General features: G+C 43.1%; 1 protein-coding gene across 2 annotated transcripts in view; it reads right to left on the reverse strand.

Annotated features, from left to right (window-relative positions):
• SNUPN (snurportin 1) overlaps window positions 1-24,113 on the reverse strand; it is a 39,745-nt gene that overhangs the window by 13,090 nt on the left and 2,542 nt on the right. For both annotated transcript variants that reach the window (XM_045848554.1, XM_045848553.1), the window contains exons 2-6: window positions 23,514-23,676; window positions 20,901-21,048; window positions 14,496-14,600; window positions 13,927-14,023; window positions 7,128-7,225 (exon numbers count right to left, since the gene is read on the reverse strand). In XM_045848554.1, coding sequence (XP_045704510.1) covers window positions 7,128-7,225; window positions 13,927-14,023; window positions 14,496-14,600; window positions 20,901-21,048; window positions 23,514-23,671 — 606 coding nt within the window. In that variant the 5' untranslated portion in view covers window positions 23,672-23,676. The remainder of the gene's footprint in view (window positions 1-7,127; window positions 7,226-13,926; window positions 14,024-14,495; window positions 14,601-20,900; window positions 21,049-23,513; window positions 23,677-24,113) is intronic.

The following is a 24,113-nucleotide window of genomic DNA, read 5'->3' on the forward strand; positions in this document are numbered from 1 at the left end:
CACTTTCCTTCACTTCACTATTGGTTTTCCCTGCATCTTCCCTCATCTCTTTTATGGTAACCTGCATTTTCTCATGTAATTTGCGCCCAAAATCAACCAATTCCGTGAGCTTCCTGATCACCAGTGTTTTGAAGTGTGCATCTGATAGATTGGCTATCTCTTGGTCACTCAAAAGGATGAGTCCTGGGGGATTGAGCTGTTCTTCTGTTGGAGACATGTCTCTCTCTCTCTTTTTTTTTTCAGTCTGGTCGCTCTTGTTACAGTGAGGGGCAGAGCCTTAGGTGTTCACCAGGGCTGAGCACCCCAGTCGCTAGATTGTGACGTTATATGTGGGGGTGGGGGTGGGAGGGAACAATATTGGTAGCGCCGCCCTCCTGGGGCTTCAGTAACCCCCCTGGCATCCTGGGTTGCACGCTCTGCCCTGGTCCACAGTGTCGCCTCACTGGGTCCGCCAGCCGCCGCTTGCATACTCAGGGTCCACCGCTGCGCTGCAATCTTGCGCGTCCCAGAAGGCTTACACGATCGGTTGCCTTATGCACCCAGTTCTCCCCAATCTCCACGCACCATGACCACTCCTCCTCTCCACCCCTCCTACCAGTCTGGATGAACGGGTCTACTTCAACTTCTTGGCTGTCCGACTTCCATTCAGATAAATTCTCTCAGTTCTGGGTGTTACTCTGCCTCTAAATTGTTGCTGTTCTAATCTTGGTTGTGTGTGGAGGTACGGTGCATTCAGGACTTCCTATGCCTCCATCTTGCTGGAAGTCCTGAATTCTTGTTTCTTCATTCTTTTCCAGTTGAATGTTTATTTCTTCCTTCTGGTCCAAACTGTTCATTTGGGTCCTGGTTTTCTTCCCTTCACTGTTGGTTCCCTGTGTATTTTTCTTTAATTCATTTTGCATAGCTTCCACTCTTTCCTCTGTTTTTGCAACCATACTCAACCATTTTTGTGAACATTCTGATTATTAGTGTTTTGAACTCTGCATCTGATAGGTTGGCTATCTCTTCATCGCTTAGTTCTATTTTTGGAGCTTTGATCTGTTCTTTCATTTGGGCCATATTGTTTCATCTCATCGCACCTGTTGCATACATTATAAGGGGAGGAGCCTTAGGTATTCACCAGGGTGGGGCAACCCAGGTCACTGCACTGTGGTGCTGTACATGGAGGAGGGGTCTAAGAGTGAACATGCAGCTTGCTCAGCGCTTGGTGGGCTTTCAATGACTTCCTCCACTACCCACAAGCAAATTGGGCCCTTCTGGTGCTGAATACCAACCGGGTGGGTGGTTTTGTGTACATTCTAGGACCCTGTGGGTCTCTCCAATGAACTCTTCTGTGAGGCTGGGAGTTTGTCCTGCCTTCTCAGCTCCCACAGGTTTTTTCAGTCAGAGACTTTATTTCCCTGCACTGGAACCCTGGCTTCCCGGGTCTGTCTGGCTCCCTAGTTGTTCCTCCCAGTTTATCTGCACACAAATGTGGGACCATCCGCTCCACCCGCTGCTGCCTTGCTGTAAGTCCTCTCCACAGTGGCTGCCCATCTCTGCCCCTCTTACTGGTCTGGATGAATGTTTCTTCTTTAACTCTTTGGTTGTTGGACTTCCACAGTTCAATTTTTCTGGCTGTTTTGGTTATTTTTTGTTTTTAATCTGTTATCCTTTTGATTGTGAAGCAGGAAAGTGTATCTACCTACGCCTCCATCTTGGCTCTTGGGTCTGTTTTCAATGTGTCCCATAGATTTGGGGTTATTGTTTGTTCACTTTCATTTTTTTCCAAGAAACCCTTAGTCTCATTGTTAATGCATTTATTATTTTTTTTGAAAAGATTTTATTTATTTTTAGAGAGAGGGTGAAGGGAGAAGGGAAAGAAAGGGAGGGAAACAATGTGTGAGAGACAGATCAATCAGTTGTTTCTCACAAGCCCCCAACCAGGGACCTATCCTGCATCCCAGGCATGTGCCCTGACCAGGAATCAAACCAGTGACCTTTTGGTTCACACGCTGGGAATCAATCCACTGAGCCACACCAGCTAGGGCGGCATTCATTATTTAATAATGTTATTTAGCCTCCATGTGCTTGAATGTTTCCCACTTTTTAAAAATAATTGTATTTCAGTCCTGGCTGCTGTAGCTTGGTGGACTGAGCACCAGCCTGCGAACCAAAAGGTCGCCAGTTTGATACTCAGGGCACTTGCCTGGGTTGCAGGCTAGGTTCCCCAGTAGGGGGCACCAAAGAGGCAATCACACATTGCTGTTTCTCTCCCTCTCTTTCTCTTCCTTCCCCACTCTCTAAAAATAGGTAAGTAAAAATCTTTAAAATTGTATTTGATTTCTGGTTTCATACCATAATGGCTGGAAAAGATGCTTGCTATGATTTCAGTCTTCTTAAATTTTTTGAGAACTGTTTTGTGGCCTAACGTGGTCTATCCTGGAAAATGTTCCATAAGCACTTGAAAAGGATGTATTTCCTGCTGCTTTGGGGTAAAGTACTCAAAAATATCAATTAAATCAATTTGATCTAATGTTATTTAAGGCCACAATTTCCTGGTTGATTTTCTGTCTGTAAGATCTATCCAGTGGTAACGATGGAGTGTTAAAATCCCATACTGTGACTGTAATTCTGTCAGTCTCTCCCTTTATGTCCATCGATATTTGCTTTATATACTTAGGTGCTCCTATGTTGGGTGCATGAATGTTTACAAGGGTTATTTCTTCTTGTTGGATTGATCCCTTTATTATGAAATTTCCTTCGTTTTCTATTATAGCCTTTTCCCCATCACCATTTATCCCCCCATACACTCTTCTACCTCCACCCTCCTCCCTGTCCCTGCAATCCCCACATTGTTGTTACAGACTTTGTTTTCAAGTCTATTTTGTCTGATATAAGTATTCCTACCCCAGCATTTTTTCCCATTTCATTTGCATGAAGTATCTCTTCCTATCTTTTTATTTCAGTTTGTGTGTCTTTTGATTTGAAATGGGTCTCTTGTAGATAGCATATGTATGGGTCTTATTTTATTATCCATTCAGGTACCCTTTTGATTTGAACATTAAATCTATTTACCATATTTTTCCATGTATAATATGTACTTTCTGCCAAATTTTTGAGGGAAAAATAAGGGTGTACATTATAATGGGAATAATGATTACATACTATTGGTATAAAAATGGGTATAATAATCCCATGTATAATGTGCACAAAAACATGGATGTGCATTATACACAGCAAAATATGGTACATTCAAAATGATTATCAATAGGTACATAGTTATTGCCATTTTATTATTCATATTTGTTCTTTTAGGATTTTACCGTTTTAGAGAGGGGGGAAGGTGGGGAGAAAGAAATGGAAAGAAACATAAAATCAATTGCCTTGCTCATGCACCCAACTAGCAACCCAGGCATATGCCCTGATTGGAAATCAAACCTGTGACCTTTCGGTTCACGGGTCAGCACTCAATACACTGAACCACTCCAGCCTGGGTTATTCATATTGTTCTTTTTGTTTTCCTTCTTCTCCTTAAAAAAGTTCCTTTAACATTTCTTTTAATACTGGTTTGGTGGTGCTCCTTCAGCTTTTTCTTTCTGGAAACTCTTTATCCCTCCTCAATTTCAAATGATGGCTTTGCTGGGTAGAGTAGTCTTGATTGTAGGTCCTTACTTTTCATCACTTTGAATATTTCATGACAATCTCTTTGGGCCTGCAAAGTTTCTGTTAAGAAATCAGCTCACAGTCTTATAGGAGCTCCCTTTTACATAACTGCTTTTCTCTTTCTGATTTTAAGATTCTTTCCTTCTTTCTTCTTTTTTAGACAGAGGAGTAAGGAGGGAGAAATACAGGGAGGGAAACATTACTGTGCAAGAGATATCAATCAGTTACCTCTCACATGCCCCCAACTAGGATCTGGCCCCCAACCCAGGTATGTGCCCTGACTGGGAATCAAACGGGTGGCCTTTCAGTTCACAGGCCAGCACTCAATCCACTGAGCCACACCAGGCAGGGCTACTTTTTTTTTTTTTTTAAATAAATAGTAGCCATCCTAATTGGATGTTTTCTGTTACTTGTCTCCCAAATTGCTGATTCTATCCTCTGTTTTATCTAACCTGCTATTGATTTCTTCTAGAGTATTCTTGATGTCAGTTATTATATTCATTTCTCACTGGTCCTTTTTATGATTTCTATGTCTTTTTTCATGCTTATTATCTCTTTGTTATGTTCTCACCATGTTACTTGGTCATCCTTACAACCAGTGTTTTGAACCCTGTATCTGGTAGATTGCTTTCTTCCACTTCATTTAGTTGTTTCTCACTTTTCTCTTCTTCCATTTGGGACATGCTTCTTTGTCTCTTCATTCTGGTTGCCTCTGTGTTTGTTTCTATGTATTAGGTCTGCCATGTCTCCCATTATTGGCAGACTGGCCTTATCTAGTAGGTGTCCTAGGGGCCCAGTCATGCAGTTTCCTTGGTCACGTGAGTCGGGTGCTCCAGGAGTGTCTATTGTGTGGGTTGTATGTGCCCACCTATTGTAGTTGAGCCTTGATTACTTTAGGCACGTCAGTGGGTGGGATTGACCATCAAGCTGAATGGCTGTGAGTACTGGCCATGACCACAGCATAGGAGCTCCTGTGGGGACTGACCCCAGGGAGTGAGATCACTCCAGCAGGCTCTGATGTCTGCCAAGACTACCCTTTCTTTGTATGTGCTCCTTGGGGAGTTAATTGCACGGTGCACTGTCATGGTCTGAAGCCAGCCACCAGGTATGTGGGTTCTGGGGCCTCTTAACAGGGGTTCCAGTGTAGGCCAAGGTCAGCCCCTGCTTATGACCAGCCCAGCGCTACCTGGTCGGAGCTACAAAGAGACTGCAGTTGGTACCTACCAGTGCTACACCTGGGGACACACGGGAGATGCCACTCTGCGAAGTGAGGCCAGCTGCCACCAGTATCAAGCCTGGGGACACTCAGCTAAAGACTCTGGGCACCCCAAGACCTATTTCTGCCTGCTGGCTGCTGGTAAGGCTCAGTTGCTGAAAGAGGCTCAGGTAGTATAAAAGTTAGGTGAGGCGGCATCTCATGGAGTCATCAGGGTCTTGCAAATAATGTGTCGGTTAATGCAGATTCTGATTTTGCAGCAGTGCTGAGCCTGGAGACACTCAGTGAGCAAAAGGCACAGGGTACACTGAAGCCAGCTGCCACCAGCCTAGGGCCAGCAGACCTTTCATAGTTTTTTAAGAAAACCCAAAGCTCAGGCCAAGGCCACTGAAGGAGCCTCTGGCAGTATGCGAAGTAGGTGGAGTGGGGTCCAGGGAATCATCAGAATACAGCAAGTGGAGTTCACCAGGTTAATGCGAATCTGATTTGGCTGTATGGGAGAAGTGTTCAACATAGGGACAATGATGGCTGTCCCTCCAGCCCTCACCCTGAAACTACACAACTCAGTTTCTCCCTATGTCTCTGACATCTACCAAGCTGATGTCCCTTCACTGGAGCCCAGGGTGACTGCTTGTAAGCAGGAGCCTGTGCACGGGCCCTTTAAGAGGACACCTGGTATTACAGTAGCCTTCTGTCTCACCTATATGGATGAAATCCCCACTGATTTTCACAGCCAGATATTATATAGATTCCTCTTCCAGGCACTGGTACTCAGGGCTGGGGTGAGCAGTAGGTGCAGGGGGAAGGGGGAGTGAACAGTGGGGGGCTGTGACCTCTGGTTCTTAAGGGGGTCCTGTGAAGCTGAGATTTCTCCAGTTCATGGGTGTGGAGGCAGCCTGTTCCCCATCTCTGACTCTCCTAACAGTCTTGGTATGGCTGCTTCTGTATATGCTTACTATGGGAGGTAGGTTCAGCTTTTATTTAGATGGTTCTCCAATTTAGTTGCAATTTTGATGTGGTCATGAAAGGAGGTGACCACAGCATTTACCTACTCTACTATTGTGATAGGAACTCCTGAGAATTTGCATTTCTAATAACACTGAGAACCACTACAATAAACTAATTGACAGGGAAAATAAAAATTCACCACTGTAAAACTGGGACAATGCTGGCAGACTATTGGCAACAGAAATGGAGCCTGAGGGGCTGACTTTGCCTCATCACAATGACTATTATTGTCACTTATAAGAATCACCAATTTGAGGAAAAATGTTGGAACTTGAGGAAAGAATACTGGGGCCTCTCCTCACTTGGGAAATCTCCTTCTACAGCTATTACCTCAGATTCAAGGCTTTGTGTTATACCAGAAAGGTTCTGACATATTCAGGGTCAGGATGTAGCTGGTGAAGGAGTAGAGGTGGCAAGAGTCCACTGGATGATGTCTTACACTCTACCTTCTCTTTTTTGTACAAAGGCATCCCCTTCACCCACAATCTTCCCTGACAGCAATCTTCCCACACCCTGGAAAGGACAACAGGCAGCTGCAGCTTCTACAAAGTCCCAGCCTAACCCTCTGCTCTGTTTCTCTCTTTCCTCCCATCAAGAATTTGCTCTGGCTGGTGTGGCTCAGTGGATTGAGTGTCAGCCTGTGATCTGAAAGGTTGTCAGTTCGATTCCCAATCAGGGCACATGCCTGAGTTGCAGGCCCGGTCCCTGGTTGGGGGTGTGCAAGATACAACTAACTGCTGTTTCTCTCACATATCGATGTTTCTCTCCCTTTCCTTCTTCCTCCCTTTCCCTGTCTCTGAAAATAATACATAAAATCTTAAGGAAAAAAAAACTTGCTATACTTCCCTTAGTTTCTCCTTTAAAAAAAAAAAAAAGAAACAAATTTGCCCTGGCTGGCATGGTTCAGTTGGTTGGAGCATCATCCTGTACTCTGAAATAAAAGGTTGCAGGTTTGATTCTTGGTCAGGGCACATACCTAGGTTGGGAGTTTGGTCACAGTCAGGGAGCGTACAAGAGGCAATAGACATTTCTCACAACAGTGTTTCTCTCCCCCTTTCTCTCCCTCCCTTCCTCTCTCTAAAATCAGTGAGCATGTCCTCAGGTGAGGATTAAAAAAAAAAGCTAATTTAAACACACTCAAAGAAACACTGAGTAATATTCTTTATATACCATATCCTCTACACACCAAGAACCTATATACTGAGCCATTTCCCCAGGAGGAGAGAAAACAAGACATGAGGGAATTATCAATCCTTACCTGACAGTCATAAAAAGGGTGCCCCCGCCAGCACATCACATCCAGCACATAGTAGGTCTGCTTCACTTCACTATAAATGCAGTCCAAAATGGTGTAGTCTGGGATACAATGCAGAAAGTCGTTACACGGTACCCCTCCAATCAGGATCCCTACATCACAATCCACGGAGCCACATCTTAGGGCTTAGGAACTGAGTCCAACAATCCTCAATGCTAGCAGCAAGCACCAGCCCTGAGGAATCAGAATTCAGTAGGGAGTGCATTCTTCATGATGCAGCTGAAGGGTGACCTCGAGTAGGACAGCACAGGAGGGATCCAGGCAACCCTTAAGCCAGGTGGAAATTCTGAACTTTAGATAAATTGGAACACTTAGTGACCTTAGAGAAGATCAACTTTAAAATTACTTTTTAAGATTTTATTTATTTAGACTTCCAGCCAAGATGGAGGCATAGGTAGACACACTGTGCCTCCTCGCACAACTCAAATAAGGACAAAAATTTAGAAACAAAAAAACCCAACCAGAACTGACAGAAATTTGAACTGTACGAAAGTCTGACAACCAAGGAGTTAAAATAGACACATTCATCCAGACTGGTAGGAAGGGCGGAGTCGGGCAGCTGGGTGGAGAGGAGTCGTGGCAAAAAAAAGTGGTGGCTTGTGGACTCCCTGGCACACAAGGCAGCAGCTGACAGACCCGGGCACACAGGCGGTGGCTGCCAGACCCTGGGCTTGGGGTGGCAGCTGGCAGACCCAGCGAGGTGCACAAGGCGGCTGGTGGACTGGGCGGTTCCACATTCACATGCAGATAAACTAGGCAAAACTGGAGAGCGAGACAGACAGCGCAACCCAGGGCTCTAGCAAGGGGGAAATAAAGCTTCAAAACACTGATTGAAAACACTTGTGGGGTTGAGGCACTGGTAGAGACTCCCAGCTTCACAGGAGAGTTTGTTGGAGAGACCCACCCACACAGGAACTAGCACCAGAAAGGCCCAGTTTGCTTGGGGGAAGCAGCGGAAAGGACTGAAATCCTACAGAGAGCGGAGCAAACACCATTGTTCCCTCTCCGACCCCTCCCCCACATACAGTGTCACAACCCAGGAACTGGGTAAACTCACAGTGGTGAACATCTAAGGCTCCGCCCCTCATACATAACAGGCGTGACAAGACAAAAAAAAAATGGCCCAAACAGAAGAACAGATCAAAGCCCCAGAACAAATACAACTAAGCGACCAAGAGACAGCCAACCTATCAGATGCACAGTTCAAAGCACTGGTGATCAGGATGCTCACAGAATTGGCTGAATTTGGTTGCAAATTAGATGAAAAAAATGAAGGCTACACTAAGTGAAATAAAGGAAAATGCACAGGGAACCAATAGTGATGGGAAGGAAACTGGGACTGAAATCAATGGAGTGGACCAGAAGGAAGAAAGAAACGACCACACAGAAAAGAATGAAGAAACAAGAACTCAAAAAAATGAGGAGAAGCTTAGGAACTTCCAGGACATCTTTAAACATTCCAACATCCAAATTTTAGGGGTATCAAAAGGGGAAGAGGAAGAGCAACAAGTGGAAAAGTTCTTTGAACAAATAATAAAGGAGAACTTACCCATTCTGGCAAAGGAAATAGACTTCCAGGAAGTCTAGGAAGCTCAGAGAGTCCCAAAGAAGTTGGACTCAAGGAGGAACACACCAAGACACATCATAAGTACATTACCCAAGATTAAAATAAAGGAGAGAATCCTAGAAGCAGCAAGAGATAAGGAGACAGTAACACCTACAATGGTGTTACCTCCTCTAAGGAGACAATCAATCAGACTGTCAGCTGATTTCTCAAAAGAGACCTTACAGAAAAGAAGGGGCTAGAAAGAAGTATTCCAAGTCATGAAAGGCAAGGACCTACCTCCAAGATTGCTCTATCCAGCAAAGCTTTCATTTAGAATGGAAGGTCAGATAAAGTGCTTCTCAGATAAGGTCAAGTTCAAGGAGTTCATCAACACCAAGCCCTTATTTTATGAAATGTTAAAGGGACTTATCTAAGAAAAAGAAGATGATCAAAAAATATGAACAGTAAAATGACAGTAAACTCACAATCTTTAACAACCACACCTAAAACAAAAAGAAACTAAGCAAACAACTAGAACAGGAACAGAACCACAGAAATGGAGATCACATGGAGGGTTGTCAACAGGGGGTGGGAGGGGGAGAGGGGGGGAAAGAGGTGGAAAAGGTACAGAGAATAAGTAGCACAGATGGTAGGTAGAAAATAGACGGGGAAGGTAAGAATAGTATGGGAAATGTCAAAACCAAGAACTTATATGTATGACACATGGACATGAACTAAAGGGGGGGAATGTGGGTAGGAAAGGGTGTACAGGGTGGAGGGGAATGAAGGGGGGGAAAATGGGACAACTATACAGCATAATCAATAAATATATTTTAAAAAGTTTTTAAATTTATTTTAAGAGAGAGGAGAAGGGAAGAAGAAAGAGAGGGAGAGAAATATCAATGTGAGAGAGAAACATTGATGGGATGCCTCTCGTTCGGACTCCAACTGGAGATCAACCCTGTGACCCAGTTATGTGCCCTGACTGATTATCGAATCAGCGACCTTTGCTTTGTGAGACAATGTCCAACCAACTGAGCCACAACTAATTTTTGAGTTCCCATCCAGGGCACTATGTTATATGGTGATATTAACTATTAGTCCCTGCCTTTTAGGAAGTTATAATCCAGTTAAGGAGGTAAGATGAGCACAGAGGAAAGAACCAAGAGATGAATTATACAACCCTGACTGGTGTGGCTCAACTGGTTGAGTGTCGTCTCACAAAGCAAAGGTTGCTGGTTCCCTGTCAGGACACAAGCGTGGATTTTGGGTTCAGTCCCTGGTTGGGGGAACACATGGGAAGCAACCAATCGATGTTTCTCTCACACAGTAATGTTTCTCTCTCTTTCTTCCTTCTTCCTCCATAAATAAATAAATATATAAATGTTTTTTAAAAAAGAGAGAGATCACCTTGGCTGGTGTGGCTCAGTGGATTGTACATTGACCTGGGAATTGAACGGTCACGGGTTAGATTCCTAGTTCAATTTCCAGTCAAGGCACATGCCTGGGTTGCAGGCCAGTTGGGAGGATATGAGAGACAACCAATCAATGTTTCTCTTCCTTTCTTTCTCCCTGCCTTCCCCTTTCTCTAAAAGTAGATGGGTAAAATCTTTTTTTTAAAAGAGAGAGAGAAAGAGAGAGAGAGAGAGAGAGAGATGATCTATATAGCACAAACTGAGAACAGTGTCAATTTCATAAAAAAAGAGGGACTGGAGCAAGCAAGAAATGCTTCATTAAAGACATGTGATATGAACAGAGTCTTCTGTGATAAGAGAATTAAAACAATAGGGCAGAGGGGAGGTGGGAGGGCATTCCAGGCCAGAGTATTGAAGTTGCATGAGCAAAGGCCCAGAGGTAGAATAAACTGGGTACATGTTGGGAGCAAGGAGGCAAACCAGATGAACAGAGCTAATGATGGATATGGAGAGTAGGGAAAAGATACAAGGGTGGGTGGACCAAAGCCAATGTGTGAGGGGCTCTAAAAGTCAATAGAGAAGTCTGAGCTCAGTATGGAGGATAATGAGGAACCATCAAGGGAGCTGAGCAGGCAGGGAAGAGAGCAGGGTTCAGCCGAAGGTCCTCACTGAATGACCATGAGCAAATTATTTAACCTCCATGATATAGTCTCCTCAGATAAGTTCAGGTGGGAGGAAAAAGCTTAGGTTAGGATAACAATAAAGCAGAAAAGGGAATTTGGCAGGGAAGCCCCAGCAACAGCTTACTGTACATTACACTCAACATTCTGAGGGACCTTTCCCCAACTGTAGCTATCAGCTTGTAATGGTGGTTCATGGGAAAGGCATGTTGATTTTCATTCAGGGGTGTTTTTGTCCAGCAGGCTTCATTGGGCTGCATCTATTCTGCAGCTGAGGAGGGCAAACATTGAAGAAGATAGACTAAGTTCAGTGGAAGGACAGTGTCTATGCAACTTCAAAGGTATGCTTTCGAAGCTGAACTTTAAAACAACTGACAGAACAACTTACACTATCTTTTACTGATTATAAGACTTAATAATTATAAAGCTTAAAAAAAGAGAGAGCTTTGACAAGATGGAGGTGTAGGTAGAAATGATTCATGTCCTTGCACAACCAAAAGAAGGATAACGACCAATTTAAAAACAATAAGCAACCAGAAGTGCAAGATAATCGAACTGCATGGGACTCTGACAACCAAGGAGTTAAAGAAACTGCATGGGTGAGGTGGGGCTGGCTGAACAGGAAACTAAAGATTCAAAGGTAGTTGTAAACTGCTGCAGGGGTTGTGACAGCAGGAGGAACTCCCTGTCTCACAGGAGAGTTCCTTGGAAAGTGGGGCTAGAGTGGAGCAAGTGAGCAGCATTGTTCCCTCTCTGACTCCTCTCCCACAGACAATGCCACAACCCAGCAAAGAGGGTTGCCCCACCCTAGTGAATACCTAAGGCCCCACCCCCATACAGCATAACAGGTGTGACAAGCCAAAGAAATATGGCCCAAATGAAAGAACAGATCAAAACTCCACAAAAAGAGCTAAGCATCAAGGAGATAGACACCCTATCTGATGCCAAGTTCAAAACACTGGTAATCACCCGCCAAGATGGAGACAGGCAGCAACCCTTCGCTTCATGGGGAGGATAACAACCAATCTAAAATCAATAAACAACCAAAAGCACCAGAAAAATCAAACTCAATGAACTCTGACAACCAAAGAATTAAAGAAAAAATCAACCAGAACAACTAGACTAGTAAGGCGGTTGACCGAGTAGGCCAGCTCAGAAAAACTGCTGCAAGGTTGCAGAAGGGGCGGGGCGGGTGGGCACTGGCTGCTGCAAGGTGGCAGGCTATGTGTGTGGGGCCGACTGAAGGCAAAACTGAGACTCAGAGTTGACTGTGGACTACCGCAATTGCCATGGTAGGAGAAACCCCCAGTCTCACAGGAGAATCCATTGGAAAGTGTGCTAGAGATGAGCAGGCAAGCTGCACTGTTCCCTCTCTGGCCCCTCCCCCACAGGCAGCACCACAGTGCAACACAGAGGGTTGCCCTGCAATGGTGAATACCTAAAGGCTCCACCCCCTTACAACTTTCCAGTTGCACCAAGACAAAGAAATATAGCCCAAAAGAAGGAACAGAGCAAAACTGCAGAAAGAGAACTAAGCAATGACAAGATAGCCAACCTATCTAATGGAGAATTTAAAGCCCTCGTAATCAAAATGCTCACAGAACTGATTGAGCTTTGTTGAAAAATGAAAGAACAAAAGAAAGATACCCAAAGTGAAATAAAGTAAAATATTCAGGGAACCAACAATGACGGGAAGAAAACCAGGACTCAAAGCAATGATTTGGAACAAAAGGGAAAAATAAACATCCAACTGGAACAAAAGAAGAAACAAGAATTCAAAAAAGTAAAGAGAGTCTTACAAACCTCTGGGACAACCTGAAATGTTCCAATATCCAAATTACAAGGGTGCCAGAAGAACAACAGCAAGAAATTGAAAACTTATTTGAAAAAAATAATGAAGAAAAACTTCCCCAATCTGGTGAAGGAAACAGACTTCCAGGAAGTCCAGGAAGCTCAGAGAGTCCCAAAGAACTTGGACCCAAAGAGGAACACACCAAGGCACATCATCATTAAGTTACCCAAGATTTAGGATAAGGAGAGAATCTTCAAAGCAACAAGAGAAAAGGAGACAGTTACCTACAAAAGAGTTCCCAGAAGGCTGTCAGCTGATTTCTCCAAAGAAATCTTGCAGGCAAGAAGGGGCTGGAAAGAAGTATTTGAAGTCATGAAAGGCAAGGACCTACATCCAAGATTACTCTATCCAGCAACGCTATCATTTAGAATGGAAGGGCAGATAAAGTGCTTCCAAGACAAGGTCAAGTTAAAGGAGTTCATTGTCACCAGGCCTTTGTTACATGAAATGTTAAAGGGACTTATCTAAGAAACAGAAGAAGATCAAAAACCACAAACAGCAAAATGACAATAAATTCATAACTATCAACAACTGAATCTAAAAACAAAAACAAAAACTAAGCAAACAACTAGAATAGGAACAGAACCCAAGAAATGAACAACACATGGAGAGTTTTCAGTGGGGACAGGGAGGGGAAGAATGGGGGGGAAGGTACAGGGAATAAGAAGCATAATTGGTAGGTAAATAATAGACAGGGAGAGGTTAAGAATAGTACAGGAAACAGAGAAGCTAAAGAACTTATATGTATGACCCATGGACATGAACTAAGGGGGAAGGGATGCTGGAGGGTGGGGGTGTGCAGGGCAGAGGGGGGATAAAGGGGAGAAAGTAATTGGGAAAACTGTAATAGCATAATCAATAAAATTTATGTAAAAATTAAGAAAATAAAAAAATAAAAAACAAACTAAACCAACAACCAGAACAAGAACACAATCACAGATATGGAGATCATTTGGAGGGTTATCAGCTGGGAGGGAGAAGGGGAAGAATAGAGAAAAAGGTACAGGGATTAAGAAGCATAAGTGGTAGGTACAATATAGACAGGGGGAGGTTAAGAATAATATAGGACATGGAGAAGCCAAAGAACTTCTATGGACAACCCATGGACATGAACTAAGGAAGGGACTGCAGGAAGGAAGGGGGGTACCAGGCAGAGGGGAACAAAGGGGGAAAATTGGGACAACTGTTAACAGCACAGTCAATAAACTATATTAAAAAAAAACTTTAAAAAAGAATTTTATGTAGGTACCTTTTGCTGTTGTTGAGTTTCGCCTGTTGCCCCCTGGCAGAAGTGAAGGAAACCTGTTGACGCAGTAACCACTCTTGGTGTAGGCACTGGTAGAACCCTGTTTGGAAAGAAAGACACCATTCTCATTAGGTATCTGGTCTCCTCACCCTCTTGCTTCCACATTCTGCAGGGGTGTCATTAGCCCAAAAATGGCTCTCAAAAAATCTTCGTGAAGAAAAGTGTCTCAATCCTCATGCCAGGCAGAGCTGCTGTGGCAGACAAGGAATATGGAGTGCAAGAATCCCTCTTGCGCCCTGGGTGGGTGGCTCAATTAGTTGGAGCATCACTCCATACACCAAGAGATTGTGGGTTTGATCCCCAGTTAGGGCACACACCTAGAGGTTGCAGGTTCCATATCTGGTTTGGGGTTGTATGGGAGTCAACCGATCAATGTTTCTCTCTCCCCCCATCCCCGCCACCCTCTAAAATCAATAAACATATCCTTGGGTGAGGATTAAAAAAAAAAAAAAAAGGAATCCCTCTTGCTACAGACTGGGGAGGTGGCATAGAAAAAGGAGGCAGCTACTCACTCTGGAGGCCACAATAAGGGCTCTTTTTCCAACAGGGCACACGACCACAATCCATTCCTGCCCCAAATCTGAAGGGATGTCAATTAACCACTCAGAGAGCATCAACTGGCAACACAAAATATGGTGTTAAAAATTAACAGGGGAAAAAAAACAACAAGGGTGTGCTGTTACACTATTTACAATGATAAAGAATCCATATCCTACATCTACAATGAAAATACAAGTCAATGAATGAGGGTAGAAAAGACGGACAGTGCAACTTCCACCCCACTTACTCTTAGCAGTCAACTCTTCTTCTGCTCAACTGATAGGATGGAGGCCACTCATTGTGAACTTGAGCTTCTCTCCTCACCTTCATTACTGAGTTCATACCCATTCTTACTACCTCACCCTCTGTATCCAGGTGATGGAAGCCTCTTTTCTTACTTTGTCCACCCACCTACCATTACCATAATTATCCTGTAAAGACTATACCTCAAAGATGAATAAGGTCCTTCTTCTTGAAATGCTTTTAAACTAGATCCTTATTTTCCAAACTATAATGACACAAATACTATATTAAAGGGTGTTAGGAAATCAGCCTCAAAAAAGGGGTGAGGGGAGGCTGTGGTGAAATGAATTTGAAAAGATTAACTTCCACTCATCACTTATATTCCCTCCCATCTACATAAACTTAGGCCTATCAATTAACCCCACTGAATCTTTCATCTCTTCTTCCCCTCAGCCCACAAAATACTTAACCCCTATGCTTTAAAACCAAAACAAAAATGAAAACCTTTTATCACTGTGCATTTGTTAAGCTACTCTACTTTCTCCTTTTTTTCAAACTACTGTTGCTATGTTCTTGCCCGCTGCCACTCTCAGTCTAAAACTGCTCCCCCACAAGCCCTGCTAAAGGCCATAAGTAATCTCTTTGAATCAAGTACCTCTTCCCTCACCTCCTTATCCTTCTGCTTCCACTCCCCCTGTGATGCCACCAGGCACATCCTCCTCCTTGACACATGTTCCCTTGTCCTGGTGACATACTTCTATTGTTTTTCCTCCAAATATTCCTCCATACGCTCCCTCAAACATGTAGATAATCTTCAGGAGGCTATTTTAGGCCCTGCTTTGCTTTTCTCTTAGATACCGCCCCCTTGTGGGTGGATCTCATCATCTACTATATCTTCACTCTTCATTCTAAGAGGATGCTTCCCAATTGCTTTCTTTTTCACATCCAGATTTCCTTCCTTTTACCTCCACATGTATATTTCAAGCTGGCCATTTGATACCTCTTTCTCTGTTTGTCTTCTCTCTAGCTTAGACTCAGCATATTCAAAACTAAATTCACTGCCTTCTGTTGACCAAATACTTCCTAACCCTGAAACACCCACCCTTCTCCTGCACTCTGTAGCCCTGTTCACTGCAGCACCACTATCTCTGCTACTAAATCTTAAACCCAAGGCATAAAACACTCCCTTAAAGAAGAGTGGTAAATACAACACTAAAAGCATAAGTGACAAAAAATAGATCAATTAGACTACACAAAATTTAAAACATCTGTGCTGCCAACAATACCATCAAGAAAGCGAGCCCTTCCTGGCTGGCGTAGCTCAGTGGATTGAGCGCGGGCTGCGAACCAAAGTGTTGCAGGTTCGATTCCCAGTCAGGGCACATGCCTGGGTTGCAGGCCACAGCCCCCAGCAACCGCACATTGATGTTTCTCTCTCTGTCCCTCCCTTCCCTCTCTAAAAATAAATAAATAAAATCTTTAAAAAAAAAAAAAAAAAGAAAGCGAGCCCTTGCTGGTGTAGCTCAGTGGATTAAGCGTGGGCTGTGAACCAAAGGGCTGTCGTTTGATTCCCAATCAGAACACATGCTTGGGTTGCAGGCTAGGTCCTCAGTAGGGGGCACAAAACAGGCAACCACACATTGAAGTTTCTCTTCCTCTCTTTCTCCCTCTCTTCCCTTCGGTCTAAAAAATAAAATAAAATCTCTAAAAAAAATAAAAATGGGCAAAGGATACACATTTTTCCAAAAAAGGTATAGAAGTGGCTAATAAGCACATGAAAAGATGCTGTCTTTAGTTATCAGGGAAATGCAAATCAAAATCATGAGATACCACTTCACATCCACTAGGATGGCTATACTTAAAAGAACAGACAAAAGTATTGACAAAATATGTGGAAAAACTGGAATTCTCATATACTACTGGTGAGAATATAAAATGGTGCAATCATTTTGGAAAACAGTCTGGCCGTCTTCAAAAGATTAAGCATAGTTATCATATGTCTGAGTAATTCTACTCCCAGGTATATACTCAAAAGAAATGAAAACATGACCACACAAAAACTTGTAAAGGAATGTTCATAGCAAGCCATAATAGACAAAAGGTGGAAACAACTCAAATGGCCACCAACTGATGACTGAATAAACAAAATGTGATTACAAAAAGTGAACGAACACATGCTATAACACAGATGAACTATGAAAAACTTATGCTGGAATTCTGGACAAGATGGAGGCGTAGGTAGAAGCACTTTGCTTCCTCAAACAACCAAAAGAAGGATAACAACCAATTTAAAAACAAAAGCAACCAGAACTGCTAGAACATCAAACTGTATCGAATTCTGATAACCAAGGAGCTAAAGAAGCCCTCATCCAGACTGGTAGGAGGGGTGGAGATGGGTAGTGGGACAGAGAGGACACATAACAAGACAGTGGACCACGCTAGTAAGGCATGGGCTGGCTAACTGAGCTATTCCACATTTGTGCACAGGTAAGCCAAGAGGAATGAATGGGGGTTGAGGCAGCCTCTGAAACCCAGGGCTTCAGTGCAGGAAACTAAAAACTTGAAACCTCTGGCTGTAAAAAATCTGTGGGGGTTGCAGTGGTGGGAGGAACTCCTAGCCTCAAAGAAGAGTTCGTTGGAGAGGCCCACAGGGTCCTAGAATGCACTTAAACCCACGCACCTGCAAATCAGCACCTGAAAGGGCACAATCCATATGTGGGAATCGAGGGAAGTAATGGAAAGTGGGGTGAGAGCTAAGCAACTGGCATTGCTCTCCCTTTGACCCCTCCCCACACAGAGCGCCACAAGGCATCAACGTGGGTTGCCCTGCCCTGGCAGAATACCCAAGGCTCCACTCCTTACAACATACCAGGCATGTGGAAACAAAGAAATATGGCCCAAATGAATGAACAGATCAAAACTCCAGAAAAAAGAACTACGTGAGGAAGAGTCAACCTATCACATGCAGAACTCAAAACACTGGTAATCAGGATGCTCACAGAAATGGTTGAGTATGGTCGCTAAATGAAGGCTATACAAAGCAAAATAAAGGAAAACATACAGGGAACCAACAGTGGAGGGAAGGAAACTGGGACTCAAATCAATGATTTACACCAGAAGGAAGAAATAAACACCCAACTGGAACAAAAGAAGAAACAAGAATTCATAATAATGAGGAGAGGCTTAGGAACCTCTGGGACAACTTTAAAAGTTCCAACATCTAAATCATAGGAGTCATGCCAGAAGGAGAAGAGGAACAGCAAGAATTGGAAAACTTATTTGAACAAATAATGAAGGAAAACTTCCCCAATCTGGTGAAGGAAATAGACTTCCGGGAAGTCCAGGAAGATCAGAGTCCCAAAGAACTTGGACCCAAGGAAGCACACACCAAGGCACATCATAATTACATTAGCCAAGATGAAAGATAAGGAGAGAATCTTCAAAGCAGCAAGAGAAAAGGAGACAGTTACCTACAAAGGAGTTCCCAGAAGGCTATCAGCTGATTTCTCAAAAGAAACCTTGCAGGCAAGAAGGGGCTGGAAAGAAGTATTTGAAGTCATGAAAGGCAAGGACCTACGTCCAAGATTTCTATGTCCAGCAAAGCTTTCATTTAGAGTAGAAAGGCAGATAAAGTGCTTTCCAAATAAGGTCAAGTTAAAGGAGTTCATCATCACCACGCCCTTATTATATGAAATGTTAAAAAGACTTATCTAAGAAAAAGAGGATGATTAAAAATATGAACAGTAAAATGACAACAACCTCACAACTATCAACAACTGAACCTAAAAAAACAAAACAAAAACTGAACAAATGACTAGAATAGAAACAGAATCACAGAAATGGAGATCACACATGGAGGGTTATCAGTGGGGAGGGGAACGGGAAGAATGGGGGAAAGATACCCCTGTACCTTTACAGTTGTTGATAGCTGTGAGTTTGTTGTCATTTTACATAAGAAGCATAAATGGTACGTACAAAATAGACAGGGGGAGGTTAAGAATAGTATGGGAAATGGAGAAGCCAAAGAACTTACATGTATGACCCATGAACATAAACCATGGAGGGGGGTTTCTGGAGAGTCGGGGCAGGGTGCAGGGAGGAAGGGGATAAAAGGGAGAGAAAAATTGGAACAACTGTAATAACATAATCAATAAAATATACTTTAAGTAATTTTTAAAAAGAAAGATAAAAGAAAAAACTTATGCTGAGTGAAAGAAGCCAGACACAAAAAGATGCACCTTATATGATTCCAATCACATAAAATGTACAGAATAGGTAAATCCATACAAACAGAAGGGAGATTAGTGATTGCTAGGAGCTGGGGGAAAGGAGGAATGGAGATGGACTGCTAATGGGTATGAGGTTTCTTCTGGGATGGTGAAAATGGTCCGGAATTAGTGGTGGTGACTGCACAGCCCTATGAAATACTAAAAAACACTGCATGGTACACTGTAAGTGTGTGAATTGTATGGTAGGTGAATTATATCTCAATGTGGCTGTTAAAAAAATAGTAGTAGCAACTAACACTCAGGGAGCATTTATGTTACACTATCTCATTTAATCCTTCTAATAATCCTGTGAGTCAAGTACCATTTTACAGATAAGAAACCCAAGAGACTTAGAGTGGTTAAATAACTTGCTCGAGGTCAACGAAGAACATAGCTTTGAGGTCAGTTCAGAGTTTAAACCCTTAATCGCTTCTCATAGTGCCTCTTCAACCCACTGCTAAATTCTGTCCATTCTTCCTGGCAACATTTTGACATTTCCTATACCCATGACTTCATTTCCCTCCCACTTTCTCTGCCCATCATCAGACCATTTTAGAAAACCTAAGCTCCCTATTGCTCTCCAGACCCTTCTGTACATTGATGTGGGTGTCATCACATGAAGTCTCAACTCTGCCCTGGCTCAAAAGTTCTCAGTGGTTCCCCACAATCTAAAACACAGCTGAAATTCTTGCATGTATTTCTATACCATCTTCCCCCCACCCTATGCTGTCCCATTCTCACTGCCCGTGAACATACCATATACTCCTCTCCCACCTCTGGGCTCTTACTCAGAATGTTCCTACTACTTGGAATGCCCTGCACTTCTGCCTATCAATGTCCTACCCATGCTTCAAAGCTGACCCCTTGTTTATTAACTTTTTCCTGATTTCACAATACTGCTTTCTTGCCTATTGGAAGTTAACCTCGCTTTCTTACAGTGAAAACCATAACCAACAATTATTCCAGGAGTACAGGGATATTTCTGACCCATGTCTACCTCCCCCACAGCATAGCCTAGCTTAACACAGGGCCTTCAGCAATGTTTGCTGAACGGAACTAAATTATGCTGTCATAGAGGATATTATGTGTTCTGTATTTGGAGCAGAGATGATGGGAGTAATGTACTCAGGAACCATATTCTGAAGGCAGAGGAGGATTCTCAGGTGACAAGACACTTAGGTTATGGAAAGAAGTATACAATAGCAGGGTAGACCCCTGCCCCTACTAGGTCCCCACCCTGCCTTCTGGGTTACCTACACTGCCTAGAGCACTGGACAATCTCCCTGCCTGCTTCCCCTATGGCACCAGAAGCCACACTGGTTTCCTCTCTTGAACCAACAGGGCACTCAGTTCTAAGTTTGTGACAGTGATCTGTTATTTCATGGTCTCAGTCCCACAGGCCAACTGGATGGCCCGGGGTGGCTGCTCAGGCTCCTTATATTCAGAGGCAGCTCTACTTCCCATCTTACACCACGTGAATGTGAAGTTCCAAGGCTGACATCTTAGTCCATTGCTTGGAAAAGGCTAGGTGTGCTGGACTGGGCAGGTCCAATCCAGGATGGCTAGGAATGACTACCAAAGAAATGCATTGCATGAAACCCATTAGTCAATCAGGAGCAAGCCTGGGTTAATGGTTCCCAAACCTGACTATTCAGTTTTCATCAGTGATCCCTGGTCAGCACATGGCACTGTAAACCATCTCTTCTCTTCATCTGTAAACTTTCTAAACATCAGCATTTTCTTTGCAGGTCTCATTCCTTTTTCCTGCCTCCTCCTGTCTTTATAGCAACATTTATTGCAGTGGGGTTTGACTGCATAGTAAAGGGAGTGGGAATAGCTGGGCCTAATCTTCTCTGGAATACTCACTTGATTAGCATAGTGCTTTGGTAACTTCTTGGCAGTGTCAATGTCCATTTCTTCATCATCTTTCTTATCTTCTTCTTCCTCACTCTCTATCCCAGTCCAGTCATCTTCAGCCAGTCTTCTGGCGTGGTTCACATAATCCAACCGCTTGCTGGAGAAAGAAAAGGCATACATGCCCTGGCTAATGTGGCTCAGTGGACTGAGTGCTGGCCTGTGAACCGAAGGTTTGGCAGTTCAATTCCCAGTCACAACACATGCCTGGGATGTGGGCCAGGTCCCCAGCTGGGGGCCCTGCAAGAAGCAACTGATATATGTTTCTCTCACACATCATACTTCTCTCCCTCGCCTTCTTCCTCCCTTCCCCTCTCTAAATACAAATTCTTTTTTTTTTTTTAAGAAAAGGTATACAGACAGATCTTTATGTCTTATAGAAAGACACCTTACAATGTGACAGATTGATTAAATTCAAAGGCTCCAAATTCAGGAGAAATTTGGGGATTCTGATGGGAATAAGAGATGACAGAATTTCCTCTGTAAAGCTAAACCAGTGACCGCCTCCTTGCAGGTCCTAAATAGGACACCCACTCTGAACACACACAACCTTCCTCAGAGTTTCCTTCAAATGAGCAAAGTGAAATATTTAAAGGAACTTTCAAGGCTCACTAGCTGGAAAGACTGATCTCACTCCTACCTCCAACCCAGGTGACAGCTGACACTTCTCTGTCTGGCTAGATATCTAGTCCAAAGGCTCCCAGGGACTGAAGAGAGGACTTACTAAGATGCAGTCAGGATGTTAAAAAAGGGCAGCTTCTGGGGCTTTTCACTTTATACAGTTTTCTGAGAAGAAGCCAAGCCTTTCTCCAGCTCCTGTCTAACTTTCGAAAAAAGCCACTTAGTTTACAATTTAATGTCTTTTACTTATTTCTTTCCTTTTATTGTTATCTTCCTCTTTTTAAAATACTACATATTGGCTCTGTCTGGTGTGGCTCAGTTGGTTGAGCACCATTCCACAAAGAAAAAGATCGCCAGTTTGATTCCCGCTCAGAACACATGTCTGGGTTGCAGGCACGTGCAGAAGGCAACTGATGGATGTTCCTCTCTCACATCAATGTTTCTCTCCCCCTCTTTCTCTCTACCTTCCCCTCTCTCTAAATATATAAATAAAATCTTAAAAAACAAACAAACTACACATTGTAGAAAATTTAGGAAGAGAGAAGGAAGAAAAACAACCTGTGGAAACTAACTGTTTCAAAGTGATTTATAGATACCACATAACCTCCTAAGCTTGGTTTCTTCAATGCTAAAGCCAAGAGATCAAGCATTGAGAGAATGAGACCAGCTCAGCTGGTTTCTTCTCACACACGTGTTCATGCACACAAAGGTGCACACCAGAGAGCATATGCAAGCACAATGGTCTTTTGTTTCAACAATAAGGGAGAGCTGATTTACTTGTACATGTGCAAAAGGGTGCATTTCTGTGGTTATTTCCTAAGCATTGTCTTAAGCGCTACAGAAGGAAACTACCCAGATACTTGTTTGTAGCAGACTGCTTAGGTTGAACTGTCCATTCAATGGAATACCTGGCACTTTATGAACTGATACAGAACCTCTGCAAAATACCACTGTTAACTAAATGTGCAGGACAGTGTACCATACACTCTACTTCTGTTTAAAAAAAAAAAGGTCACCACACACTTGTTCATATAGCAGAGAATATCTTTGCAAGGATACACAAGAAACTAATAAAATGGAAGAAGAACTGGATGGCTCGGGACAGAATTAGGAGGAAGATATTTCACCAATTATTTTGCAACAGGTAAAATATTCACTAAATGTATTCATAGTTCAATATTCAAAACATATAAATTATAATTTTTGTTAAAAGGTGTGGTGGGGATGATCTGGGAGTGTAATTTCCAAGTAGCCCAAAGGCCATGGGAACCACTTCTGCTAAATACACCCAGTGATGCAGCACTGGGCAAACACAGCTCTTAATAGCTGCTCTTGATTTTCAATTCCTTATGGTTACCCAGAAGAGGCCCATGTTGCTCTGAGAATAGAAGAACAGGCCCTACATTCAGAGCAGACCAGTCTCAAACATTCCTATCCTGTTCTCTTTCCCTGTGTGCTCATCCTGACACTGAGAATTGCATGTATGGAAGACATGTCCTCAGGTCCCCTGTGGAATTATTTGTCTGGAACTCCCAAGAGCTCCACAAAAACATTTGGACTGCAGGCAGACAGGAAGACAACACCAATGGCAGGATTCAGAATGTGGGAGAAGCCACACAGGGACTGTGGGGAGTGGAAGTCTGGGTGTGACTTTCACAAGTCCATAAATTACAAAGCTCAGTACTGCTGCCAGGGGGAAAAAAAAGAAAAATTTTACCAAATAACTGAACTTTACTTTTAAACTTCCTCCTCTTTTCCTAACCTCTGGGTGTAAAGGACATCTACCTCTGCCAGGATTTACTGCTCCCAACCTTGTGGACAAGATGATAAACTTACAAAGGGTCTACTTTGAAGGTGGTTCTGTAGAAGCAAGCCTAGAACCTCCTGAACAGTTCATAATGCCCAGGCTAGAGAAAAAAGCCAGGGAGTTAAAGCATCCCTTACAGTTTCTGCAGTTCCAGTAACCGGCGGCGCCGCTCACTCTGCTCCAAGGTACTGTACTTGGACTTGTACTGGGACAGGCGGGGGTGTGGGGCAGCTGTGCTATTCAGATCTTGAGACACAGAAAAGCTACTAGCCAGGGCTTGACTCAGCTCTTCCATTTTCCCTACAAGGGAAAACATAAAAAAATGGTTCATTCATTTCATATTACCTCCTATGTACAGGTAGTTATAATATGACATCATGGCTACATTCCTAAAAAACCTCACTTAATCCAAAATCCTAACTCTTCCCATGGGAAAATGAAGTTAAAGGCTAAAAAGAGTTACAGCTGAGCAATTACATTATTTCTTGCAGATATTTCAATAATGCTCCTTCTGATAGTTCTAAGTGTATAAACTTAACCATTAGTCACTAAGCAAACTCACCTGTGACTGAATCTAACTTTTGCTCTTTGTCATCTATCACCATGTCATTAATTCCTTCTTACCATCATTGTTAACCAATGATGTGATCAAGTACTTAATTTTTTCCTTAATAGTTCTAGTTAGTCATTACTTATTAACTAATATAACTTTCTGATGCAAATTTTATTCAACTGGT

The sequence above is a fragment of the Phyllostomus hastatus genome, unplaced genomic scaffold, assembly GCF_019186645.2.
Source record: "Phyllostomus hastatus isolate PE091 unplaced genomic scaffold, TTU_PhHast_1.1 phas_contig_62, whole genome shotgun sequence".
Lineage (NCBI taxonomy): Eukaryota > Metazoa > Chordata > Mammalia > Chiroptera > Phyllostomidae > Phyllostomus > Phyllostomus hastatus.